This window comes from Sus scrofa, chromosome 1 (genome assembly GCF_000003025.6).
Source record: "Sus scrofa isolate TJ Tabasco breed Duroc chromosome 1, Sscrofa11.1, whole genome shotgun sequence".
In the NCBI taxonomy this organism is placed as follows: Eukaryota; Metazoa; Chordata; class Mammalia; order Artiodactyla; family Suidae; genus Sus; species Sus scrofa.
Window position 1 is genome coordinate 223,911,605 of NC_010443.5, and position 27,855 is coordinate 223,939,459.

Consider the following 27,855-nt stretch of genomic DNA (forward strand, 5'->3'; position numbering starts at 1 on the left):
GGAAGGGCCACGGGAAAATGTCCCAGACCAAGGGAGCACATAGGACTAGGTTTAACACAGAAGCTCAAATACCCATCCTATGAAAGGAGTGGAATTGTCAACAAGCTGCATTCTCCAATCCTGTCTGGGGTGAGCTGAGATCAGTGGTCCAGCACTAATAGAATTTGTCATTAGAATCAAAGGAAGTGCCACCTTAAAAACAAGTGCTGTCCAGACCTGACTTTTCCAGTCCACATGTCCCTTCCTTCCTTTGCTTCTCACTGTTGTTTCAGCCTGTGGAGAATCAGCTCAGGCAGTAATGCTGTTGTGGTGTCTTCTACTTGGGTTCTCAATAGGCAGTGGCAGGGTTTATTCTCTGGTAAGGAGACTTTGCTCTCAGTTCATAGATACATCTTTTATTGTGGTTCCTAAAAAGATCAGATTCTCAAACCTCTAGACTTAACAGGAATGGGAGTTGCCTCTTTTGTTTTTTTTTGCTTGAGACCCAACCAGAAAGAATACTGCATTAGCTTCTGATGACCTTCCTAGAATCTTTCTTTGAGCCTTCCTAGGATGTATGCCAAAGTCAAGGCCATATCATTCTTGACACATTGGACTCCGGTGTCAAGGAGGCTGATGTTATCACCTTTGGAATTCTCTTTACTACATGGTGGACCAAACCAGCTGAGCATCTACAATTGAAATGAGGAAGGAATTCTTTGCATCCCTTAGCTTTATCAGGTAAAATTGTGGCCAATGGAGTCTACATGCCTGGCTTCTAAACCTGGCCTCCCTGCTAATTAGCTGTATAACCTTGGGCAATTTAACCTGAGTCTCAGCTTCCTCATCTGTAAAATGGGATAACAATAGCACCTACCTTGTGGGATTGTTGTGAGGATTCCATAAGTAAGTGTATATGAAGCATTCATCACCATTATAACAATATTAGCCAACATTTATCATGTGCTAGGCACTGGTATACACTAGTGTACACTTTTTACATAGTTTACATGTACCTGTCAGTTAGGAATAATAACACTGTTATTATTCCTATGTTAGAGGTTGAGAAATTGTATCTGAGGTCCCACAGTGAGTAGGCGATGGGGCAGAATTTCTGTTCCAGAGTGCACACTCTTTACTCTTCTGCTGATGTATTCAATAAAGATTTGATATTACTACTACCAAGGATTTTGCTAATGGTCAAAATCTCATTTCCTGTCCTTGAAGAGGTTCAGAGGCCACGATTATGCTAAGATCTTTAGGGAAGATAGTCACGGAATCCTATCATAGAGGGAGACACATTGGTCCACTGCTATATATATATATATATATATATATGGATCCTGAAACTAAAAGTGAGTCAAAAGCTGTTGAATGATTAATCCATCCAAAGAATGGTCCCAAGCATATACCCTGCTGTGCCTGCAAACAGATCTTTAGGAAGACCTATTCAAAGGAAATAGTGTTTATCTGGAGGAAAAACAATTTGCAGGGTGGTCCCACTAGGATAATAATGCAAAGGCCTTCTGTCACTTGAGCAAAACCAATTTTTGTTTTCTCCCCCTACAGCTCCTTCTGGGTCATCACGGCCATTGGGGAAGGTGGGGGATATCTAGCAGGTCCTTTGCAGTTGTTGCCTAATGCCTCCAAAACTCTGAAGCCTTGTTTGTCCCTTTAACAGCATGTGATATTTTTAGACTTTGGATACAGTCCAGTGGCAGTCACACTGCTGCTTCGGCAGGGGTTGCAGAAGGCTGTCCCGTGCCCAGCTGCCCTGTTCCCCCTACAGAACAAAGCATCCATGCTCTATAATTATACCAGGAAGAGCTAATAAAAGCCTTCCATACAAACCTCAAAATTCAATTAGTCCTGCATTTGTGAGCCTGACCTCGAAGACAGATAAAGACTCAGCTTCTGATCAGCACAATAGTTCCAGCTCAGTGAAGCCAGTTGCTTCCGAATCAGATTCCCGTTCCTTCTTCCAGTGCTTGGACAACTGCATCACCTGGCTGTTTATAAAGCACGGCCTGTTTGGGAAATTCAGGGTGTCTTGCTTTTGAATTTCACTGGGTTTTCAAGTGCCACTGGCCCTGGCTGAAGGATTTCACTTAGAATTAGTCCCTTTAGTTAGGTTATTTGTGCATAAAGAGGACAGTATTATAACACCTGGGTCTCAATACTTAATAGAAAGCACCTGATGGGAGGTGGACCGCAAGAGTTGTTAAACCTTAAGCTGTATACACGGGGGAGGTGGATTAGGGATTCTCCCCTCGGACAATAACTGCATGTTTTTTTCTTACTGTCAGTTCCATGTCCTCTTCATCTTTTTCCTTTGTGGGCTTCTCTGGTTCTTCCTGCTCCTTCTCTTGGAGGTGGATTTCCTGGGCCTGAGTCATATAGGGCATGTCGTCTTTGTTCTTGAACTCCAAGCTGAGAATTGAAGGAGGAAGTAGAATTCCCAGAATTACCTAAAGTAATAATAATGATAATAATAATAATCACATTTAAAGGATTAAGATAAGGGTGGTTGCTTAGAATCAGAGAGCCTGGGGTGTGGGGTGTGTGTGTGTGTGGTTGTGTGAGTAATGGGTGTGCCCAGAGTGAGGACCTGTGTATCTGAATAACTAAGCACATCCACTCTAAGAGGGTCACTTCTAACCATGTGGGAACTGTTAACACACAGTAGTTCAGTCTGATTTTGAAGAAACGAAGCATCTTACCCAAATACATTTTATCTAATTAATACCTACTTTGCACAAGGGAAATTGAGGTGCTATTCAAGGCAAAAATGGGAAAAAATTTCAGATTCCCATTAGTCATTTGAGAGCATTTAACTCTGTGAAATCAATTCATATGGCTGTCCACTGGCATTTATTTACTAAAATGCCAAGTGGAGTAGAAAATGTATCTTCTGGTTACCTCTGTAAGAAATACTGTCCTAAGTTGACCTTGAGAAAGTCCATGGAAGAAGGTATGTTGTTCATTTTAGAGCATTCCCCTGGCATTTGCTACTATCCATCAGAAACACACACACACACACACACACACACACACACACAGAGTGATTCTCTGTATCACTATGAGAATCCCCCTACATAAATGGTGCAGGAGGCCCAGGCATGTATTTCTCTCATGTACAAACAACACGCTTAAATCTCCATGTGATGATACTAAATTCACTGGCTTTTCTCATGAGAGGCAATCATTTTACTCTCTATTACAAGGGTCCAAGTGCATTTCGGAATGATAATTCTGATATCCGATTTCTGTTCCCTAAATCTTCTCCCACCTCTTCCCTCACTCCTAAAATGGTTGTGTGTACAAGGCTTCTGAATACAAATCTCCTTGAAGAAAGTATACCAAGGTGAGAGGCCAAGAGAGGTCAGGAAGAGTCAGTAAAAATGATCTGCAAGTAATAAGGCAGGGACAGCCCATGCTCGGATGCCCAGGGACTTCAGAGCAGCTAAGGGAAAAGCAAGAGTGGTGACCCTGCCTCAGGGTGCCTGGCAGGCCTGGGAAGGCTCCGGTGGCATGCCTGGCAGCTTTCAGGGGACATGACACCCTGTTCTCAGAGTTGGGAGCCAGCCTTGGCAGTCATGTTCAGTGTGGCAATGGAATGCCCATGACCCACTTTGTGGAACCCTTCTGCGACTCTGGGCCAAGAACCCTCAGATAGGGTGGAGTGGGGGAGGGGAGCTGGTTCAGTCGGGGTGGCTTCACTGCTCTGGTCTGGTGGCCCTTCTGCTCTGGGTTGACCTCCGAGTTACCTAGATCAGTAGTTATCAGTAAATAGGAGCCTGGATGGCTTCAGTTGTAACAGTCACAAACTCCAAACAAATAAAACATTTTAAAACATCCTTTCAACCATCCCCTCCCATTTTTTTCCCCATCTTTTAAAAAATTCTTGGAGTTCCTATTGTGGTGCAGCAGAAACGAATCTGACTAGTAACCATGAGGTTGCAAGTTCGATCCCTGGCCTCGCTCAGTGGCTTAGGGAACTGGCGTTGCTGTGAGCTGTGGTACAGGTCCCAAACATGGCTTGGATCCCACGTTGCTGTGGCTGTGGTATAGGCTAGCAGCTGTAGCTCCTATTCAGTCCCTAGCTTGGGAACCTCCATATGCCATGGGTGTGGCCCTAAAAAGCAAAAAATAAAAATAAAAATAAAAAATTCTTTCACTTTAATGTTTTCCTTGTAAAACATTGAAGAAACCATAAATCAGAAGCCACTCATTATTCTACTTCTTGAACTTTCAACTGCAGGGATAACCACTATAAACTATTTATTGTGCAGAGAGTTCCCATAGTGGCACAGCAGAAATGAATCCGACTAGGAACCGTGAGTTTGTGGGTTCAATTCCTGGGCTCATTCAGTGGGTTGAGGATCTGGCATTGCCATGAGCTGTGGTGTAGTTTGCAGGTGCGGATGGCTCTGGCACTGCTGTGGCTCCAGTGTAGGCCGGCAGCTATAGCTCCAGTTGGACCCCTAGCCTGGGAACCTCCATATGCTGCAGGTGTGGCCCTAAAAAGTCAAAAAAAAAAATAAAAAAATAAACTATTCATTATGTGTCCTTTCTTTCTTTTTTTTTTTTTAAAGGAAGTCATACAGATGTAACTATACATGTATATGCTTTAAAAAAACAAAAATAATTGGATGGATTCGGACACTACATATTGGTCTGCAACTTGTTTTTCTTCACTGAAGAATAGATCAGGATTATCTTGCAACTCTTTACATATAAATCTATTTCATTTTTGTTTCAGTTAAAAATTTTTCTCAGGTATAGTTCATAAGCGCCAATGTGTCTTCATGACATGGTGCCAAGGGAGGGCTACGGCATTCAGGCCAAGATGGAGGTGAAAGGTTGCCTTGGTAAGTGTCTCCTGGTATGGCATGGCTTGTGATAGAGCAAATGGTACCTCCTATGGTACCTGTGTGTGACCATCACCTTTGGATCTTCTGAGAAAAATTAATGCCTAGGCATGCCACCTCTAGAGGTTCTGATTTAGCAGAATTGGGGGTAGGCCCTTGTCTCTGTATATATTTTTTTTTAAACCCTGCTATACAGGAGATTCTGATGCATGGTTGGGGCTTAGAACTACCCTCCTGAGTTAAAAGAATGCCTAATGCCACTGCAGATTTGGCTTGGAAACTCCAACCAACCCCTAGGAACTCATAGCCAACAGGGCCTTCTTGGCACACTGACCTTGAGGCCTGAGTTCTTGCGCATCCGGAGCCGACCCATCCACATGTCTGTGAGCAACATCTGGCTGCACGTGTGTGCGATGAAGTCACGGTGCTTGGCAGCCACCGCAAGCTGCAGGCATGTGGCATTGCTCCAGTTCTTGAGCTCATACGTCAGCAGTTTCATGGCCAGCTGTTCATCCTGCTTGTAGGACTGGTCCAGGAGCTCCACAGCCAGCTGGCCAAAGTCCCTGAAGGAGAGAAGTGAGGCTCTGTCTTTTGGCCATCCTGGAGATTTGTATGACAGAAGTGGGGACCCACTGCCAAGCCACAAAGGGTGGTTGCTGTGTGGTCTAGTTGTTTCTTTTGGGGTCTTATGATCATCTGGCCAGCACTCACTAAGCATTTACTGTGTGCCAGATACCTTGTTTAGAACTGCAGGTGTAAATCAAATGAGGCATGATCCCTCTACTAAAGGCCCCCCAACGCAAGGCATATGGATGAGAGAGGCAGACCCAGAAAATCAGAGTAGTATGTCTTCCTAATTGTGACAGACTTCAGTCATAGCTGAGCCTTATCAACCATAAGTGTGTGATCTTGGATAAGTTACTTAAGTTCTCAGAGTCTCATTTTCTTCAGGTGTAAAATATGGCCCAAAAGGGGACCCACCTCTTGGAGCAGTTGAGAGGAGAAATGAAATCTATGTATCTGCATGGACCTCTGTATCGATCACTGTGTTTGTGTCCACCCTATGAATGCACGTACCATTGGGGTGATACTGCCTTCCCTTAAAGTATGGTGTAGCTCAACCAGTACTTGTGGCCCATCTTCCCTTTCTTTTCCATGACCACCCCACTTGTGGGGCTGCCCAACCTGGAGTTGTGGTTCAGCTCTTGGGAGATGTCATCGACCATGTCGTTCTCGGAAGCCTCGTGAGCCATGGCTTTGCAGAGCTTACAGGCCACCAGGGCCTTGGCCATGGCCTCCTCCCCGTGCTGCCAGAAGAACAGGGCCATCTTCTGCCGTTTCATCAGGACGGCCCACACCATCAGCTCGTGGAAAGGGAAAGGGAAGTGGTTGATCTCAGGGTCATCCAGGTCAATGTCCACCTCTTCTTCACGCTTTTTGGTTGTCTTTCTTCCTCGCCTCAAGGGAACATCATCCTGTAATTTGAGGGAAAAGAACAGAAACGGAGTTAGAAATGAATCCATTCAATCCAGTAAATAGTTACTGTATATTTACTACTGGCCTAGCTCTGAGAAATGAACTATCCTATCCCAGCTCCTATTCTGAAAGAACTCAGAAGTTTATATATGCCTAACTTTACTTATTTATTTTTTCTTTTTGGCCATGCCTGTGGCATGAGGCAGTTTCAGAGCCAGGGATTGAACTCATGACATAGCAGTGATCCAAGTGGCAGCAGCGACAATGCCAGATCCTTAACCCACTGAGCCACAAGGGAACAGGCTTATCTTTAAAACAAGTTATAATAAATACATAAGCACAGTCCTGTGGCAACATGTCAGTTTTACTTTAGTTTAAAAAAAGTATTTTTTTTTCTGGTCACATCTGCTGCATGTGGAAGTTCCTGGGCCAGGGATCAAACCCATACCACAGTACCAACACGATCTACTGCAGTGACAACACCAAATCCTTAATCCATTGTGACACAAGAGAATTCCTAAAAAAAGTATTTTTAAATTTTTGTTGTTGTTGTTGTTCATTTTCTGCCTCTGCATATAAGGTTATTTGTACCTTGTGATAGAAAGCTCTACCCTTTCAGCTGAAGGAACAAGGACACCCTATATTTTCATTTGCATGTACATGATAATAACCATATGAACAAAAGATGGAAGCAGATAATCTATCCCAAGTTTCTGCATACTTCATTAGATGCATTTGTGAAGTATTTCTGGCCTTTGGCTCTGTTGCCACTTGTAAACATCCACGAACAGATTTCATTTACTAGAATTTATAGGCTTTCTTGGTTTTCAAGAAATAGGATTTATTTTCTTGTTTGCAATATTAACCTCATGATAGAATTTTTAAAGTTATTGTGACCTGCCCCCTTGACACTGGGAAAAATTTTACTTTCTTATTTTATTTATTTATTTATTTATTTATTTATTTTGTCTTTTTGCCATTTCTTGGGCCGCTCCCGCGGCATATGGAGGTTCCCAGGCTGGGGTCGAATCGGAGCTGTAGCTGACAGCCTACGCCAGAGCCACAGCAACGCAGGATCCGAGCTGCGTCTGCAACCTACACCACAGCTCACGACAACGCCAGATCGTTAACCCACTGAGCAAGGGCAGGGATTGAACCCGCAACCTCATGGTTCCTAGTTGAATTCGTTAACCACTGCGCCATGACGGGAACTCCTACTTTCTTATTTTAGAATCACGTACTAAGCTCTACCCCTGGAATGAATATATATATATATACACACACACACACACACACATTTATATAAATATAAATATTTATATATACAAATATATTAAAATAAAAATATATAAATATATATATTTAAATGTGTAATATTGAGAATAAATAATTGACACTAAAAATTTGAGCAAATACTTACCTCCATTCCCAGCAGTTTCAAGGCTTTGGGCTGTTAAAAAAATGTTATACACAAAGTTAGATCTTTTTTTTCATAGAGGTAAGAAAAGAATCCTACTGTGCCTTAAATAAATCTATTGTACCATGTAACATTTATCCATTTCACTACATAAAATACCACAAGGGGCCAGAAATTCCAAGAGAATGAGGGATTTAGTTATTTTGGTTGAATTACAGAAAACGAGGAAACCAGAGAGGCATGATGAGACTGCCTAAAGGTAGAAACTGCAGGTTTATAGTCTCTTTTGTGGACCAAGATTTCTTCCATTTTCCTAAAACCATCCTGCTTGGCTAACATCTCTGTGACATCAAGCACTTGGGTGAACAATGAAATATTCCAACTAGGAGATGTTTCTTAAGCCTCTAAAAGACCTCTACTATCTACAGACTTGGGATATTATTCAGAAATACTCTCTTGAGATACTTCATGCTGGCTGTCTCTCCTTGCAGCTGTCCAGTAGAGCAAGGGTGAGTGTGGCTGATGGCAAACACACTCAATGACTTAGAGAGTGCGAGCACACACAGTAGCACCAATGGTCCTGCTGGTAAGATGCAAAACAAGCCCCCACCATGAAGGAAGAGAAGGCAACTCAACAAATTATAGAACTTGATGGAACTCATATAGATCAAAAGCTTTTGCGGGGGGGGGGTGTCCTCATTTATTTTTTTTATTTTTTATTTTTGCTTTTTAGGGCCACACCTGCAGCATATGGAAGTTCCCAGGCTAGGGGTCCAATCAGAGCTGTTGCTGCAGGCCTACGCCACAGCCACAGCAACGCTGAATCCAAGCCGCATCTGCGACCTACGCTACAGCTCAAGGCAATGCCAGATCCTTAACCCACTGAGCAAGGCCAGGGATCAAACCCGAAACCTCATGGTTCCTAGTCGGATTAGTTTCCCATCATTTTTAACGGCCAAGTCCCAAAACCTTGAAAACTGCTGAGGCAGATAATAAGATTGATTTGAATATAATTCCTATTTTCTGATCATTAAGGTTCACTCTCAGTGACAGTTTCTGCCTTGAATTGGACCTAGTGAGAAAAAAGACTTGTAACAGTCAGTACTGTCCCCCGCCTTTTCTCTCTTTTAAACAGATTTGATGGCAGAGGGAAAAAGAGCTGGGGCCCTTGTCTTCTCATTTCATCTCCCCTTTGGGGACAACAAAGCCACACCCCAAATGTACCGCATCCTAGTACACCCCGGAGTCCAGGAGATGGAATTTGCTGCCAGTCTCACCCTTTTGGGGCCAAAGAGATTGTGGTAGAGTGTCCGGAAGCGCTTGCGGGTGTAGTTGCAGCGATAAGCCCCTCCCATCAGGTATTCGATCACCAGGCCGATGTCAATCAGGCTGATTCTGTAGTCTGGGGGCAGGTTCCCCTATCAGGGAAAAATGGAAAAAATACACAAATCCAAAAGACAGCATGGTTTACTAGGGATTCTATCTATGTGTTCTGTAACTATTTTAGAGTAAAAATAATGATAATAATAATAGTAATTTAAAAAGAAACATATGAATGTATTATTATGCTGGTTAATCAATTCACCTTAAAATAGATCCAACCGAAACCTGGATATTCTCGCTTGGAAAGAAGACATAGGTTAAATAAGAAGATGCAGTAATCGTCGGCAATAACAGAAAATCAAATATTTATTCAAGTCTTCAGCTGGGGAGAAAAAAACACCAGTGTAGCAGAAAGAAACACAAGGCTAGACATGGCAAAATGATACCACTCCCAGCTACTAGGAACTATGTTCCCTAGATGCTTCCCCACCCCAGACCCCCTCACTGCTCTGCCTCTGACCCAGTCCTATTGCCCTCCTCTTGCTGATCATTGATTTCCTCACACTCACTAAATGAAGACTCCTTCCAGAAGATAATTGCTATTACCAGGGACTGCTTTTGGGTGAAATATGCTTGGGGCTCAAATCTTCTTTGCCCCAAACTTTAACAACTAAAACAGTTAAAAACAAAAACCAAAGCCTGGCACTTTTTAGTAAAAGGAGAGCAAGATGGATGTCATGGCAAAGTCCTCTATGAACATTTCTTGTGTTTAAAGAGAAAGGGGGGTGCAATAAGAGAAGAAAGTTTATCAATATTTATTTTCTAAGAATGAAAGAGATTTTTCATATTTTTGTTCAAAGACTAGCGCTTAAAGCTAGTCTATGGTGTAAGGTTTAGCTGTTGCACATATAGATGCAAAAACAGAAGAGGTTTTTTATTATCATTATTATCTACTTATTTCTCCTTCAAAAGGGAGCTCTACAGGGTTTGAGGAAAATCCTGGCTTTTTTAGGCCAAGGAAGAATTAGCTCTGTTTGTGAGAAATTCTGAGCTCACAGTGAGTTCCAAGGGCATCATTGATCAAATCTCACTGTCTGGTTTAGTTGCCTGATGCAGGAATGTGCTCTATACCATGCAGGGCTGGGGTACCACGCCATGTAGGGAGCCTGGCGCCCTGTGCTCTTAGGTACATTTTGGAGAAGCCTGAGGGCATCGTCCAGTTTGGGCTTTGTTTTTAATGGAGGATCCATCCAGGATGCTGTGCGAGACTTCTGCCACTTCACAGAAGCTGCTCATAAGTGACAGTGGTGGTTTTCCAACATTGGTGGTATCAGAACCTCCCAGAGAACTTGGTGACAGTGCAAAGGCCTGGACCTTGTCCTACCTCAATATATGAGCCTCTATACACTTTATGAGCTGCTTTGTGAGGTGATTCTGATATGCTTCAAAGTTTGTTAAACTGCTGTTCTACTACGTTAAGGTTTAGATGGGATTATACAGCAGAATCAGGAAATTCATAGTGTACTAAGATAAACATTGTCATTTAGAAATTAGCTTATGTAGCTTTATTAACTGAAGCTAGGTGTTCAGCTATACTTACTCAGCATTCCTATGGTTAACAGCATCCATTTGAAAGGGATTCAGGGTTAGAGGCGGCCCAATGTATCCTATCATCAAACCCTGTAACTTTATTTCTTTTTCTTTTCTCCTTTTTTCTTCCCTCATCCCTCCTTTCTTGCTTGCTTTCTTTCTTCTTTCCTCACCTGTGGCATTTGAAGTTCCCAGGCAAGGGGTCAAATCGGAGCTGCAGCTGCTCACCTACAACACAGCCACAGCAATGCTGGATCTGAGTCACATCTGTGACCTACACCACAGCTTGTGGTAACACCGGATCCCCAACCTACTGACTGAGGCCAGGGATCAAACCTGCATCCTCACAGACAATATGCTGTGTTCTTAACCCACTAAGCTACAACAGGAACTCCCAACTTCATATTTTTAATTGTTTTATTTATCTTTGTGTTCCCAGTGCCTCGTGTATGGTAGGCAGTCAAGACTTTTTTATTTATCTAATTATTTTTTTGGTCAAAAATGTGAATAAGGAGTGAAATTAATTAATGTGGCTGGAATCAAATCTCACTTTGGGACTTTTTAGTATTACGTTAACAACTAAGTAGCCAGGGTCTATGGGTCACCCTTGGCTGGGAAGCCTGACTTGAAATACATATCTGTATCCACTACGTATTCTCAGCAGGTCAGAACAAGGGATAGCAGTTGAAGCACCAGCTCAAAGGTATGAGATCCCAGTGTTGCTTTTTAGACTCCTTGCTGTCCTTAGACTTACTTCCCAGCCCTGCCCATCAGGTTTTACCTTTCCCTTTTCTTGGGGCACAAGGCTGGCATGGAATCTAATTTGAGCTGGATGAACAGAATGGGACTGTGTGAGGGCAGTTTATATGCGGCCAAAGCACTTTGAGACACTAGGTCCTTCCTTCCTTGACCTTTGCCCATCAGAACTCTATCTGAGATCCATTACTTGAGCTGAATTTTCCCAGTCCCCCAAACTGTTCCCACTCTCCTCCCCACCTTTCTCAGAATTTTGAAATCTCCTTTGTTTGAAGATTATCTCTTTAGTCTAACTGAATCTCCAAGTTAAGCTGTCCTCAGGCTCTTGAGAAAGATCCATCTTCTGATTTCTTTAAATGGGAACTTAGAGAAATTTATTTTAATTTAGTAATATGTCAGGTATTGTCCTTTCCATAAACATTAAACTGAATCAAAAACTACTACCTGTGCAACCATTTTTTCTATTATTTTGGGCAGGTTAACAAGGCTGCAGTTTCTGTATTGTCTGGCTCTTACTGGATGGTTAGGCAAGGCTGTTATTTCAAGAGTGGAAGAGCCCCAGAGGGTGACACGCCTGGGTCAGCCTCATTTTCTATGCATTTGGCTCCTACAGGAATGACCTCCAGGCAAGGCTCACCCCATCTGTGCTATTTTCCTTGGCACTGTGAAGCCTGCAGGGGAAAGAGCACTGGCTACGAGTCAGCTGCTCTGGACTCTGTCCACTCTTCACAAAGCAGCCACTTTCTCTTAAAGCCTCAGTTTTCTTCCTAGGAAAAGGGGTTGAACACCAGGGTTACCATGGGGTCTGTAATGCTCAAGCACTAGGTTTCAGAAACATCTTCCAAAGTTTCATTGTGATGCTACTAAGCCACAATCACAGCAAGTCTATAAATTTGTGCCTATTTTTTCTTTTCTTTGTACCTATTTTAAAACTGCACCTGTGGCATATGGAAGTTTCCAGGCTGGGTTGAATCAGAGCTACAGCCACTGGCCTACACCACAGCCACAGCAACTCCAGATCCTTAACTCACAGAACAAGGCCAGGGATTGAACCCACATCCTCACAGATACTAAATCACGTTCTCAACCTGAGCCACAACAGGAGCTCCTGTGCCTATTTTTATTTATTTATTTATTTGGGTCTTTTTAGGGCTGCCCTATGGCATATGGAGCTCCCCAGGCTAGGGGTCAAATCAGAGCAGTAGCTGCTGGCCTACACCACAGCCACAGCAACGCAGGATCTGAGCCACTTCTGAGACCTACACCACAACCCACAGCAACGTCTGTTAACATTGAACAAAGCCAGGGTTCGAACCTGCATCCTCATGGATGCCAGTCAGATTCATTTCCACTAAGCCACAACAGGAACTCCCTCCTGTGCCTATTTTTAATCTTGTAACAATTTTATAAATTTAAGATGTGGGTAATAATGAGCACAACACCTATGTATTTTCTTTTGAGAAATCTATGTGTGAACATCAGTTTGAATTCTAAGAACAAGATCAAGAAATCTAAAGACTAATAGCGAATAGTAATACTTATGCTTTTGAGGTATCTGTAAAGTGTGGTTTATCGGGAAAGTGATAATAGCAAAATTCAAAATAAATAAAAATTTTAGAGGGGCAACACTTTTTGCCAATGTTTTGGAAACAATGGCAACATTGTTTTGCAAAATTTTATGCAAATTAATTAAGGGTTGATAGGCTTATATACTACCATAGAAGGTGCTGGAATCTTCTTTTCTTAGAAACTTCTTATGTAAGGAGTAACTTTGTATGATCTGGTCTAAAGCAGGAGAAAGGATCTGGTGACCATCTGGGTCACCCAACTTTGAGTGAGGGCCTGAAAGGAACCAGCCTGCATTCTATTTTACCACAAGCGGGGGATGGTCAGCTAAACAAAGCCAATGAGGGTTTCTCCAGCCCCAGCATTTGTCTGCCTGTTCTGTTTCATATGTGTAATAAGGCCATGAAAAGGGATGGAGAGTAGATTGCAGGATTAGAGGATAAGGAGAGAATCAGATGCCCTTGTTGAAATGATATCAGGTAATGTGTTTGAACTTAGACTACATTGCATTTGCTGCTTCCCAGATGCTTTGGGGAGCCGAGGAATTAAGGACATTCGTTTTACAGTTTTTACTAGAAAGAATGGAAACCTCTGGGGAAGAAGAAATAGATTTCATGAAAGCAGGTACAATTTGGGTCTCCTGGGATGACTATACTCTGGGCAAACTCTGAGGGGTGACATTGGTGAATGTCTGAGGTGCTGGACTGAGTGTCTTGACTACCTGTGATCTACATATGCCACCAATGTGCAGAGAACAGCCAGCAACACGACCCCCACCCTCCACAGTGGAAATAAGCACTGGGATGAACTGTGGTCCTGCTCTCCCCCCATCTGACCTGGACAAATCAGCTCCTCTCTGTTCATTTGACCTGGACAGATCATCATCCCTTCAGTTCATGCTCTGAAACAAGGCAGTGCGGACACAGTTACTTCTAAGGTCCTATTTCTAAAGGTCCAGTTGTTTGATCACTACCTGGCAGGCTGCTCTTATTCCCCTGCTGCCAGATCACAGGGCAAAGACCCCTGTCCAGAGCATCCAGAGCTGATGCAATTTCCTATAATCCCCTGGAGTTTAGTTGGTGGAGATGCAGGCTTAGAGAGAAGGAAGGGTAAAGGGATAGAAAAGGATGGGGCTATGCTCAAAACATCCACCTCCTTTAGAAAAAGCAGAGAAATTTCCACCTCATATTCCAACAGGTAACGTCCAAAAACCTTCCGGAGGAGTCTTCTTTGCTTGGCTCCTTTTCAAATAGGTAGTCAATATACGGGCATAATATTCATTCTGCCTGCTATTTCTGTTATTCCTCACTCCCAATTGGTAATTGGTAAAGCCTGAAAACTTACTTCCCATTTCATGCCTTACAGCACATAGCAAGCCACGGGATTCAAATAATTTGATCCACAGAGTAAAAGAGAGGCTTGGATCTATGGGTAAGTAAATTTGACAACTTGAAAACGTTATCTCCTTTTTTCATGCTATGAGTTACCACTCTGAAGGTAAATTTAAATCCATGCCACGCCTAAAGATATCTTTTAATTAAAAGAATAATTTAAATTCACTTATTAGACCTGCACTTCTAACTGCCCTCTGTTGTATGGACGTCAGATCAGATTTCAACTGTTTAGGAAACTTTTTTTTCTTTGAAATTCAAACCAAGCCTTCAAAACAAGACTTTTCCTTTCTAAGGTCTGCAAGGTGTAAAATGATAGCTAGTGGTCAGATTTACCAATGCAGAGTGGGGAAAAGACTGTCCTGGTGAAAATTCATGGGAAGAGAGGACATTTTTTCAGTGTTGGGCGTGGCAGTACACTGAGCAACCCATTTGCAAAATTTGAGAATGCTTTTGCAAATTTGTGAAGCAGCTGGAGTTACAAAAAAGTCCTCTCTTTCCCCCAAGTGCATCTGAAATGCTTTTTCTTTAAAATTCCGTAAAGCTCTAGGTCTTGGTTCCCATAAAAATGAATTTTAAGTTAGAAATTCACCATTCTTTCCATATAATACTCAAATATCACCCTCCTTTGGTGGGGAGGGATAATTCAGGCTCTCTGAAGTATTAGCACATTTAATTTAAGAAAGAACAACTACTACTTAAAAACACACAGAGGCACAAATTGAGCAGACAGTCAGCTACTAAAATGGCATGTTAGATTCCATGGAAAAGCAGACAGACTTAGGCCACTCTGATTTAGTATGAGAGCACTGGTACGTCCAATGGATTTATGCATGAAAACGGTTCAGGGAACTGGGTTGGCTGGTATCATTTTAAATTTCTGATTGATGCTGAATAGTAATTTTACTTCATCGCTTTCCGTGATATAAGTAATTTGAGAGTCCGAAAATACCTTGGGAGCAATTCTCCATGTTCAGTTCTATTGGTTTCAAAGGAGAGTTGAAGTTGGAGATGTCATGCTGGTTAACTTTATGATGGCCTCATAATTCCTAAATCCATTCTCTGTGTTCTTAAGGGTTATTTACATTTAATTTTACAGATACGTTATCAAACAGTATGTTTACGGTCCAGAACTGTGTTTCTAACTTTTGAATAGCATTTATTTTGTACTGGGGCTTATCACAGACTGATTAATTTTTGCCTTAGATTAAATGAATTAATAGGTACATAAAGTCCCATAATCATAAAGCACAAAACACATGCTAATTATTATGCTCACTAATTTTGAAAACTGTTCAAGCTGCCTGAGATTTTCTTAGCATTTTCAACCTAATTTTTGTAGATTTTTGCATATCTTATTGGAAAAAATTGCTGGAAGTCATCTGGAACCAACTTAAGAAGATATACACCGATATTAATTTCTCATTCACTTCTTTAAAAAACACAAAAAAGCCCCTCATTTCCAGCTTCTTTCATCCAAACAACGTAGACACTTCCGTTCCTTTGGACGCCATTGTTATTCTTTCTTGCTCTCCAATAGTCAGACACTCACCTTTGTCAGAAAAATAAATGAAGTCTGCATTTCCTGCCTCTATTTCTTCCCAAGGGAAGAAACTAAACACAGACTTTCCTTTTTCCCCACCATATTGGCAGTCTCTTTTCCCAAGAAAAAGGATAAATCGTTCCTAAGCCAGTACAGTACTATCCTGAGTGATTTATATTTTTCCTGCTACTAAATTAGTAAGTAAACGAATCCTTATATAACTATATTCTTGCTCTGGCATTTGAATCACATTTAAAAGAAAAATAAAACTGCTCCTAACTGATAGTCCTTCCTCCCACATTCTTACCATCCTGTCCTTTCTTGCTGGTCCATAACATTTTTGAGGTACGTCTTTAGCTAAGAAGTTAAAGAAACCCCTTACCTTAAAAATACTCTACATGTTTTCTAAATGTAAGCAGATGTAAGAGGCAGCTAATGGGATTTCAGAAAAAAGAAAATGATATTGCTAAGAGTTCTTAAAGGGAAAGAACCTATTAGGAAGTATCTTGATCATTAGTACTCAGTAAAATCTAACTGTAAAAATCCCTTTGAAAACCAGGCGAAATATTGAGAAACTGGGTAAGGGAGGTAGATGAAGGCTTGATTGGCCAGTGGCTGGGATTGACGGACAGAGGCATAGCTCTCTCCTCAGAAAACCAAATAATTCCTTCAGTGACAAAGACTAGATTAAGGTGAGGGGATTAGTTTACTTATTATTTTAGAAAAACTCAAGACATTTTATTGAACATGAATAACAAGTGTCTTGGCAAAGAATACATGTTGAGTGCGTACATCTAATCTTCTGAGATCCCTCCCTCTGTTTATTTTCCAGGCAATTTCAAGCCAAGGTGAATTAAATAAAATAGGAAGATTTGAGGAAAAGAGAAAGGGGTTTGTAGACAGCAGATTGAAACGGGGCAAGACGTGGAAGGGTGTGGTCTTGGTAAAATGGTTGCTGGGTTGGATTACAACACCTGTTTCCCTCGCTTTGACAGGACTACAGGCTTGACTTACTCACATGGAAGAGAAATTTTTCAGTAAGGTTGTAGGAGGATAGGAGGAAAGTTCCCAAGGGCCAACAGAAGGAGGTTTATGTTACTAGCAAAGGGCTAGCTAATTAATAAGTACATTATAAGTGGCCTCAGAGGCTTTGCTTGGCCTTTTGAAGGAAAAATTAAAAAGTAGCTACAGGACACCCAAAGGGTAATTCTAGCAGATGAAGGAATTTGCACTCTTTTTTTTTTTTAACCTTATTTTGTAGCTTTCTCTGAGTATGTCTGATGGACTTAGGGAAAGAATTGCCGCAAATTGGTTGGATGGGTATACGTGTGTGTGTGTGCGCGGCACACACGCGCACGTGTGTGCACATGTATATGGGGTAGGGGAAGTGCCACCACCTATTTTATCCTTTGCAGTTAAGACATCACTTTCTGGGAACCCTGTTAAGGGATCAGAACCAAAGCTATCTCTAAAAGAGATTGTATAGGGCAAGAGAACCAGCACTTGGTTAACATTAAAGGTAACTTCCCCTCGCCTTATCCTTCTTATCTATAAATGGAAATAATACTATAAATGATAATAATATAATTACTCTATTTTATAGAATTTTTGAGAAGAGAAAATGAGCTTAAAACACATAGAAAGCTTAGTGTCACACATCTACTCAGCACTAATCCTAGGTACTATTACTTATTATTATTATTATTAAAGTATTTATGTTCTAATCCTAGCTCCTTACTAACTACTCAATACAGTTCTTACCTCCTGTGTTTCAATCTCTCTCTCTGTTTTTTTTTTTTTTTTTTTTTTAATGGCATCGCCTGCAGCATATGGAAGTTTCCAGGCCTGGGACTGAATCCAAGCTGCAGCTTCGACCTACACTGGATCCTTTAACCCACTGCATTGGGCTAGGGATCAAATCCACACTTGCATAGTGATCCAAGCTGCTCAGTCGGACTCTTAACCCACTGTGCCACGGTAGGAACTCCCAACCTCCTCATTTTTAAATTGGGAATAAATCTACTTTATCTAAACCAACTGGCTTTCCTCCTCCATCAAATTAGATGATGAATGTGAAAAAAAAAATCCGGAAAAAAAATAAAAGTATTAGCAGAAAGGAATATATAAACATGTTGTAGCCTCTGTTTCTCTGAGACTCTTTGAACTACACTTACTCTCTCTGTGTAATGCTAGAAGTGACAGTGATACACTGTACCAGGAGCTGGTGAAGAAAGATACCTTTCATGTCATGCAGACAGCATGGAAACCAGCTCCCCAAACAGTGAGGAGCACATGGAAAAATACAGGTAATGGCATAAATCCACACAGCATGGGAGAAAAGCCTAGAGTTTCACTATCCAAAAGCATTATGTCCAATGAAAGCATCTAAAACCACGGAGACTGGAGATAAACCGCAGCTGCAACATAAGCAGAGATGTCAGAGTTAAAAGGCACACACACACTCTGCCCTGAAATGAGGAGGGTCTGGCAAGGACAGGAATACTCTGGCAGCTCATGCAAAACAGGCGCTTTCTAATTACAGGAAGCAGTCAAGACAGGGCCTCCGACCTGCAGTCGAGAGGGTTCTTACCTTTTTGACATCCCTGACCAAGTGGTACAATGTGTTTGAGGGCCCATGTCTCTGAAAATAATAAAGAAGAATCAAATGGTTTTGCTAGTCAGGGGCTCTCACTGGCAAGGCGAGAAGTATCTAGAAGGAAGGGTTCTGGCTGGTGGAAGGGCACTTCATTAAGATGAACCTTGTTCTAGTTGCTCAGTTGTACCTGTCTTTTCTAAAGAAACACACTGGCAAGTTTTTGGAATGTGGTTCCTCATGAAAAAACGTTTGAGGTTTTAGGTTCAAACTTTGCAAAGGAGGCCATCGACTCCATTGACATCTGGACCAGAACATCATTTAAGAGCTAGTTGTGCAAGAGGGAGAGACAAAGGGGCCAGTTTATGACCTCAGAAGTACACTTTGACGCATTGCCAATCGCAACTCATTTATTACCCAGAATGAATGAGAAACTGACTAAAGCAGGGGTTGGCAGACTCTTTCTATAAATAGTCAGATAGTTAATGTCTTAGATTTTGTGGGCCACACCGTCTTTATTGCAACTGTTCAACTCTGCCATTGTGCAAAAGATGTTTGTTTGCCTAAGGTAAGAATAAAGTGGTTTGTCATCCTGTTGTCTTTCAGGAATAGGAATGCCAGATAAAATACAGGATGCCTAGTTAAATTTGAATTCCAGAGAGACAACAATTTCTTTTTTGTTTGTTTTAAATTTCATGCATCTTATTAATTCTAATAAGAATGTTGAACTTTTTTCCCTTGTCATATTGCTGGCCTGTTTTGTATTTATGTATTTTTTTACATATCCAATTAAAAATTTTAAATGTAATCAAATCTTTTGATCTTTTGATTTACAACTTCCTTTGCTTTTAAGTTTTCTAATATTTTTAAATTGAGGTATAATTATATGACATATAACAGTTTCAGGTGTACAATGTAGTGATATTTGTATGTATGGAAAAATAATCATCACAATAAGTCTGTCTAATATCTGTCACCATACATATATAGTTCCCTAATTTTTTCTTGTGATCTGGACCTTAAAGATCTACTCTCTTGGTAACAATCAAATATGTGATACGATGCTATCAACTGTCATCACCATGATGTGCATTTCATCCCCACAACTTATTTATTTTCTAACTAGAAATTTGTACATTTTGACCAATAATAATGAATAATTTCAAATATAAGTATGTCCCATGAATATCTGAGACATACTTTTATACTAAAAATGACTTGTTTTTCTGAAATTCAAATCTAACTGGGCATTCTGTATTTTTGTTTGCTCTATCTATCTGGAGATCTCAAAAAGTGAGGGCAAATCCTTACGTACTGTTGGAACACATTCACAAATTGAGACAATTCCTGTGTACTGCCTCAGCTACCAGAGGCTTCACACAGACAGACTCATCAGAACTCTTTTTCCACTGAGGGATGTAGTGCTGTGTAGGGGTTAAACACACAGACTCTGGGGTCAGAATGCCTGGCACCAAACCTGACCCTGCTGTTCGCTGGCTATGACCATGGGCAAGCTGCTTAACTGTGACTCAGTCTTAATATCTCTAAAATGAGGGTAATAAAACCACTTATCTGGTAGGATTGTTGTGGGATTAAGTGATTAAATGTTTACAAAACTATTAAAACAGTACTTAGCATTCAATAAATGTTAGCTATTCCTATTATGGAGGCCATCCACTGTCCCAAATCCTTTCCAACAGAATACTCTGGGGAACAATTGATTAGAGTTGACTGGAGTAATGAAGTTTACTGGCCTTTCTTGATCTATAACTGACCTACATACTTTCCAATTATTAGAATAAGCCACTCTACTCTCTTGATTCGCTGATTGATATGAAGTTCATTCAACTCTGTTCTTCCTTTATTTTACTGAAAACTTCATTATTCTTTCCCCCCAGATTTACTGAGATAAAATTGACATATAACATTATGTTAAGTTTAAGGTGTACAATATGATGATTTGATACTTGTATGTATAGTGAAATGTCTACCACAATGAGATTAGTTAACACATCCTTCACCTCATATAATTACCATTTTGTTGTTGTTATGGTGAGAACATTAAAGCTCTGATCTCGTAGTAACTTCCAAATATACAATATAATACTGTTGACTGTAGTTGCCATGCTGTACATTAATTCCTAAAAGTATTCATCTTACAATTGAAAGTTTGTACCCTTTGGCTAACATCTCTCCATTTCCCCCACCCCTGGGCCCCCATTTTTTTGAGGAACCTCCATATTGTTATCTATATTTGGTTCCCTTGTTTAATATTAGTTAACCATATATGCATGAGTTTTTTGCTTGGCTTCTGATTCTGCTACATGGGTCTATCTATGTGTCTGTTTTTATGCCAATACCATACTGTTTTGATTACCATAATTTTGTGATATAGTTTCATTCTTCTTTCTCAAGACTGCTTTGGCTATTCAGGGTCTTTTGTGGCTTCATGCAAATTTTAGGATTGTTTTTCCTATCTTTGTGAGAGTGTCATCAAAATTTTGAGAGGGATTGTGCTAAATCTGTTTATAGATGGCTTTAGGTAGTGTGGTCATTCTAACAATATTAGCACTTCCAATTCATGAACATGAGATACCTTTCCATTTATTTGTATCTTTATTATGTTGAGGTGTTTTACTTCAATGGCCAATTTGTTGAATTTTTACCACAAAAGGATGTTGAATTTTGTCAAATATATTTTGTGCATATTTTGATATAATCATATGATTTTTGCCTTTCATATTATTAATGTGATTTTTCACATTTATTAATTTGCATATATTGAAACATCCTTGTATCTGGGGATGAATTCCAGTTGATCATAGTGTATGATCTTTTTCAATGTGCTCCAATTTGGTTTCTTAGTACTTTGTTGAGGATTTTTGCATCTACATCCAGCAAGGATATTGACCTGTAGTTTTATTGCAGTATCTTTAGCTGTCTTTGCTGTTGTATTAATGCTATCCCCCTAAAATAAGTTTGGGCACACTCCTTCATCATCATTTTTATTTTTTTTTGAAAAGTCGGAAAAGAATTGGAATTAATTCTTTAAATGTTTGGTACAATTCACTTGTGAAACCATCTGGTCCTGGACTTTTCTTTATTGGGAAGTTTTTAATTTCTGATTCAATCTCCTTACTTGTTTTTGGTCTGTTCAAAATTCCTATTTCTTCATGATTCAGACTTAGTAGGTTGTATGTTTCTAGGAATGTATTGTCAAAATATATTTGACAAAATTCAACATCCCTTTGTGGTAAAAATTCAACAAATTGGCCATTGAAGTAAAACACCTCAACATAATAAAGATACAAATAAATGGAAAGGTATCTCGTGTTCATTTATTTTATGATATCCAATTTGTTGGCATATTCTTGTCCACAGTAGCCTCTTATGATCCTCTGCATTTATGTGATATCAGTTTAATGTGTCTTCTTTCATTTATAATTTTATTTGTTTGTGTCTTCTCTCTTACTTGGTAATTCTAGCTAAAGATTTGTCAGGTTTTTTTTTTATCTTTTCAAAATACCAACTTTTTGTTTCATTAATCTTTTAAATTGTTTTTCCAGTTCTATTTCATTTACTTCTGCCCTTTGTTATTTCCTTCTTTTGTTAACTTTGGCTTGGCTTATTCTTGTTTTGCTGCAGGGGCTGTTGGGGTCTTCATTGCCTCCAGGTCCAGCAGCTAGGGGCCAAGAAAGGCAGGCATGGTAGCTGAAGTTGGTGGTACATACACATTTGGCTCAGGGACCAGCTATAGGGGCCTATGTAGTGGAAGGAGCCAGGTACGAACACCCAGGCAGTGTTGGAAGCCTGGCCCTGCAGCAAGGGTTGGGGCCAACTGCAGGTGCATTGGCATCTGTGGGAATCCTGTCTATAGGTGTGCATTCCTGTGGTTGCAGGTTGTCACCATGGGTGCATGAAGACCAGTGTAAGCTAGTGTTAGGTCAGCAGGCTGCAGGTGCACAGCTGAGAAGCTATGTGGAAGCAAGCCAAGTAGTTTAGGCCAGTGATAGAAGACAGAACAAGAGCTGGGCCCACAAGTAGCTTCAGGAGCCCTGGCTGTTGGCATGCACTCCTGTGGCTGTAGGCTTTCCCCATGGCTGTGTGTGTGGTGGAGGAAGCTGGTGGAGGGGGTTGGGCTGGGGGCATGCAGGGGAAGAGCTGGGGGGACCAGGTGTGGGTGAGCCTAGTGGTGCAGGGCAATGACCGGAGACAGGATTGAATCCAGGCCCACATGCAGTTGTGGGAGGCTTGGCTGCAAGAGCGTACTCCTGTAGCTGCAGAGTCTTACACTTCCATGGCAGTGGCGAGGGGCATTTGACCAGCAGTGTGTAGGCACACAGCTTGGAGGTGCCAGCTTCAGAGTGTATACAGTGGTGGGGGTCAGCTGTGGGGGTGTAGTCTGTATGCCCTTGCAATCCTGTAGCCACAGAGGCCTGTACTGGCCACTGGTGTGGTCCCCGGCTCCAGCAGTGGTGAGGGAGAGGGAGCGGTAAGGGACTCAGGTAGCTGGTGTCTATAAAGGCAGATATCTATAGGGCAAAACCCAATGAAATCTGCAAGGGTCTGTGGCAGCTGTGCTGGCCACTGGTTTAATCAGGGCTGAAAGCTGCTGGGGGCAGAGCAAGTCACTGGGAGCTGCTGTCACTCAGCCATTACCTGGCTGATACTATGTACCCAACTATCACAGTATGTCTCAGCTTTACAGGTCTCTGGGTGGGGTGAAACCAAAGCATGTCCTTTGTGCAGTGCCCTGAGAGGCTCACCAGCTGGCTCTCCCTCTTCCTGGAGGAGAATTCTCTGTAGCTGAGAAGCTTCCTCTTGGCAGAGAACAGCGGTGGCCTCGGGAGACAGGGTGATACAGGCACAGTGAAGCTGTTCTTCCTCTCTTTTTTATGTGGTTATTCTCAGATTTTTGTTGTTGTTCATTCTACATGTTGTTGGGGCTTCTTAATTGGACTCCTGAGCTTTCCTAGAGCTGTCTTTGTGTGCGGATAGATGCCTGATCCTCAATCTTTATTGGGGGACAGAGGCTGGGTCTCCCGCTCTGCTATTTTGGCCCATTATTCTTATTGAAATTCTTGGTATACTGAACCAAGAAAAATATGCAGAGAAAATAGAAGCGTGGGGCCACTCTGCTAACTCATTTTCTACCTCCAGCAGTGGGAATGTTATAAAGCCAGGGTGGCACCAGCTAATACCTGCCACTGGCTGGGGACGGATCAACAAGCTCCATCTCATTAGTGCTGTGGGTGGTGGGACAAAAAAAGCATTGTGACAAATGAGGGGAAGAAAAATTTCTGAGAAAGAAGCTTTGGTTCAGTACTGGCTTCTTTTTTTACTTAGAAACTTTGTGATCTTGAATAAACCAATTCACTTCTTGGCCTCAGTTTCCTCACCTGTAAAATGGGGGAAAACGGAATCTACTCTTTAAACTTTATTGGATTTTAATGAGTATGAGCTCAGAGCCAATGCACTTAACTCACTAAGTACTCTCCAAAACTTCATTAATAGTAGCTTGTCTTTAAATTACGTCTTGGTATCCCTAGTGAAGAAATTACCAAATCATTACAAAACAAAGTAAAAAATATTTCTGGGTAACTCCAAACAAGAGGTATTTTGCATATTATTCCCTTATAGTGGAAAAATGAATGAACCTCATAGCTCTGAGGATAACAAGATGGTACAGGAGAGTTAATCGACCTCCTTTGATGCTTGGAATTAAATCAATCCTTCTCTGTTGATTGCCTCAAACACCCTCTGGGCTTATAGAATAAAGCGTGTTCTAATTTCCAGAGTCTTGTGGTTTTGTGTAAGGACCTGAGGATATTACCTTTCAGTGATCACTTCTGCCTCTTTAGATGCTGACAACTGAGCAGTTAAAACAAGTGGAAGCCTGGTGACTTGGAGTTTGTCTACACAGGTCTAAGGGAGCATTTGTGGAAAATGATCCATGCATTTGGAGGGAGGGCAGGGACTCACAGACATGTGGAGGGGCAGGAGAAGGTAAAACAAAAAGAATGTAGAGAAAATAAAAAGTGCCTTAGCTTGGTCCTACCGTATTGTACAATTCCTCTAGTCTGGAGATGGTGAGAAAACGGTGCATGCTTACTCCATTCTCTATGAGTAATTTCACAAAATCCACTCTGTCCAGAACTAGGGCATCCAACATGGCTTGCTCCAGAGACCCCACCTGAAAATCAAGTCACTGAGTTAGTCTGCCCCAGGGTCTAGGGGTGCAGTTCTCTGGTGCTCACCTGAAGAATTTAGAAATGGATGTCTTTGACATTTGGTAAACCTTCAGCACATCCAAGAACATGCTAGCAAGAGTTTCCCAACTCCATTTTTGGGACAGCCATAATCTCTCCTGTGTGGTGAGGCCTGTCTTTGCAAAGAGAACAGAAGGATTTCTAGTTCCAAAGTTATTTATTACTCAAATCTCTGTTTTGTTCTGGATTTGGAGAAGGTGCATGGGTTTACAAGGCTTTTCCTCTCCCAACTCTCTGAGCAAACTTCTATAAAACCATTAAAGTGTCAAAGTGGGTACTTCATTTTCATCTTCCTTAGGCTCTGAATTAGACCCCTGGCTGCGTTTTGAGAAGAGGGATCCTAGTAAACAGACCAGAAATTAGGCTTTTCTTTTTTATTCCAGTTAAGTGATACTACATTGCCTCTGCCTTGCCCATTTCTACATGGAGACCCAGTAACTATTTAGGTCACTTGGTCGGTTTACTAGGGTTTTCTTTAATTTCTTTCATGAAAATTTCCTAGTACCGGACTCCTCGATAAATCTATCCACTCTTGCAATCCATTTGTACTAAATGAAGCCTGGAGCTCAATCGTAGGCAGAAGCTAACTGAGGGAGAGGAAGGGTTAAAAAAGACTTGCACATGAAGGTGTTGTCCTTCAGTGATTACAGACACAGAAATCAAATTCCAGGCTGCTGGCTGCCTCCTGGGGATACATGCATACACCAACCAATGGTCATTTTTCCAAGTTTTTATTTTTGGTAGAGCCAGTTGAGGGAAACAAACCAAGAACAGTTATATAAAGCTTTGGTTGCCTCTGTTGTTCCTGGGAACAGGGAGGACCTGTGCTCAGCCTCCAGGACCAGATGGCACCTGCACGTGGAAGCCTGCTAATTCTGCATCCTGAGGTGCAACCCAGGCACGCACCAGCATGGGGTGCCACCACGTGGAAGCAGCAACATCCAAGACAACCAGAAGCAAGCTGCTAATTCCACTCTTTCCTTAAGCTTAATTAATACAATTTTGTCTTACATATATTTTCCGGCATGTAAAAGAAATGGCATCAGTTGGTGCTAAAAATTGCTATCAAAGGCCACTTAAAGAGACGAAAATGTTCGGAATATTTGGAGTTGTGCTTTGTCATACCTTCCACCAGGTGACAGTGTTTTCCTAAACATAAGAAAGGGAGCTGCGTATGAGGACAGCTACAAAGGAAAATTTCTCCCCTCAAGAAAAAGCAGCGCTTTCCAGAGCCGCTCTCAGAGATTCCTTGAATAAATACCCTTGCCCAAGGAAGTGGGCTTTTCAGGGGGTATCAACATTATACTCTACCGGCCACTGTTGCCCATAAATAAAGATCTGGCTGCGAGCGATGTCGACTCTGTTCCAGGCTAAAGCTAAGCTCAGCTGGTCTGGGGCTGAGGCATTGGCTCCTGTGTGTAGACAAGTGGGAGAGAAGAATGGGAGACAGAAAACAGTAATCAGTTATTATTCTGAGAAGACCCACTCCATTGTTTTTTCTCATCCACCCCCCTCTTCCTGGAGAGTACACTCGGCCACACAGCAGGGCCTCACAAACTTGGATAATTATCATGTCCAATACTCTGTAGAATATTTTGCAGCATCTCTGGACTCAACTCAGTAGATGCCAACAGTAACTGCCCCACAAAGTCATGATAATCAAAAATATCTCCAGATGTTGCCAAATGCCTCCAGGGGAAAGGGAGACAGGATCAGCCGGGTGAGGACCACTGCTCTGCAGCTTTGCTAGTCCAAGCATGGGCCATGGGCAGCAGAAGCAGCATCACCTGGGTGCTTGCTAGAAATGCAGAACCTCAGGCTCCACCCCCAACCTATTAAGTCAGATCTATTTCAACAAGATCCCAGGTGACTCCTGTGTACCGTGAAATTTGAGAAGAGCTGCTCTACAACACATTTTATTTTGTTTCTGCTGGCCAATCACTGGCTTCAAAGCATCATTTAAATTGTATATTGCATGGTGATGGTGCCCCCTTCAACTAGGGAGCCAGCTTTAGCACTGCACTGGAAAAGAGTTAAGAGCACCTTTTAAGAAAAAGCAAACAAGTATCTTATCACAGCACAATTTCTCAGTTTCCCACTATTTTCCAGACTCTGTCACTAGATCTGCACTCTCCACCTGTGGTTATTTAAAGCTAAATTAATGAAAACTAAATAAAAACAAAACTTTACTTCTTCACCTGTACTAGTCACATTTCAAGTGCTCAATACCACATGGGGCTGGTGGCTTTTGAACTGGAGAGTGCAGATGCTGAACAGTTCCATCATCACAGAGATGGCTTACTGGGACAGCTGGTTTAGGTCACTGCATCCTGTCCATACATGCCACCTGCCAAGCAGCAGGATGTGGGGCTGAGGATGGCAGGTGGAGAGGGCATTGAGCTACAGTCAGAGGATCTGAGCCTGCCACTTTGCTTCTGTGTGACCCTGGACCCATCTAAGCCATTATTTTATAATCTGTAAAATGGGGACAGTAAGTTATCTTGTTTACCCAGCTGAGATGTGAGACTGAAATGAGATCAAATAAATGAATTCACATGTAAGCGGGTTATTTTAATTCATCAATATCGTGGCTGTGCTGAGTAAGACACATTGCTAAACATTTGCCCAACTTCATGCTGCTAGATGTTCCATCGTCAAAGGAGCAAGGTAAAGAGCCAAAGCTCTTTACTGGTTCAGGCTTTTTGAATGACAAAGTAGTAGGCAAATCCACATGTTACCAGATGCAATGTTCCAGATAATCCTGGAATTGGGTCTTAACTGTCTCCGTTTGACAGATGAGGATACTAAGGCCCAGAGAAGTTAAAGATCAAACAGTCACTAACAGAGAGCAAACAGAATAAGCATTCATTTTGCCAGAGGTGCGATTCAGACCCAGTGAGTTTTCCCATCATTTTGTCACTGCTAGTTCTGATGTCTGTGAAGGAAGCAGGGATAGAAAATGCAGACGCTGCCCATTCTGGCTTCTCCAGAAGTGGAGGCCAAAGCAAGGAGCTGGGGATAGGGCTGCTATATCAGTGATTCCAAAATTCCAAGTCACCTGGGAAGATTTCGAACCATTCC

The 27,855-nt window shown here is 41.7% G+C and overlaps 1 protein-coding gene across 1 annotated transcript in view; it reads right to left on the minus strand.

Moving 5' to 3' along the window:
- TRPM3 (transient receptor potential cation channel subfamily M member 3) overlaps positions 1–27,855 on the minus strand; it is an 849,162-nt gene that overhangs the window by 78,342 nt on the left and 742,965 nt on the right. The window contains 9 exon segments of the mRNA XM_021074417.1: positions 2,280–2,447; positions 5,185–5,413; positions 6,036–6,325; positions 7,747–7,776; positions 9,021–9,161; positions 9,329–9,364; positions 18,503–18,553; positions 24,564–24,698; positions 26,086–26,186. Coding sequence (XP_020930076.1) covers positions 2,280–2,447; positions 5,185–5,413; positions 6,036–6,325; positions 7,747–7,776; positions 9,021–9,161; positions 9,329–9,364; positions 18,503–18,553; positions 24,564–24,698; positions 26,086–26,186 — 1,181 coding nt within the window.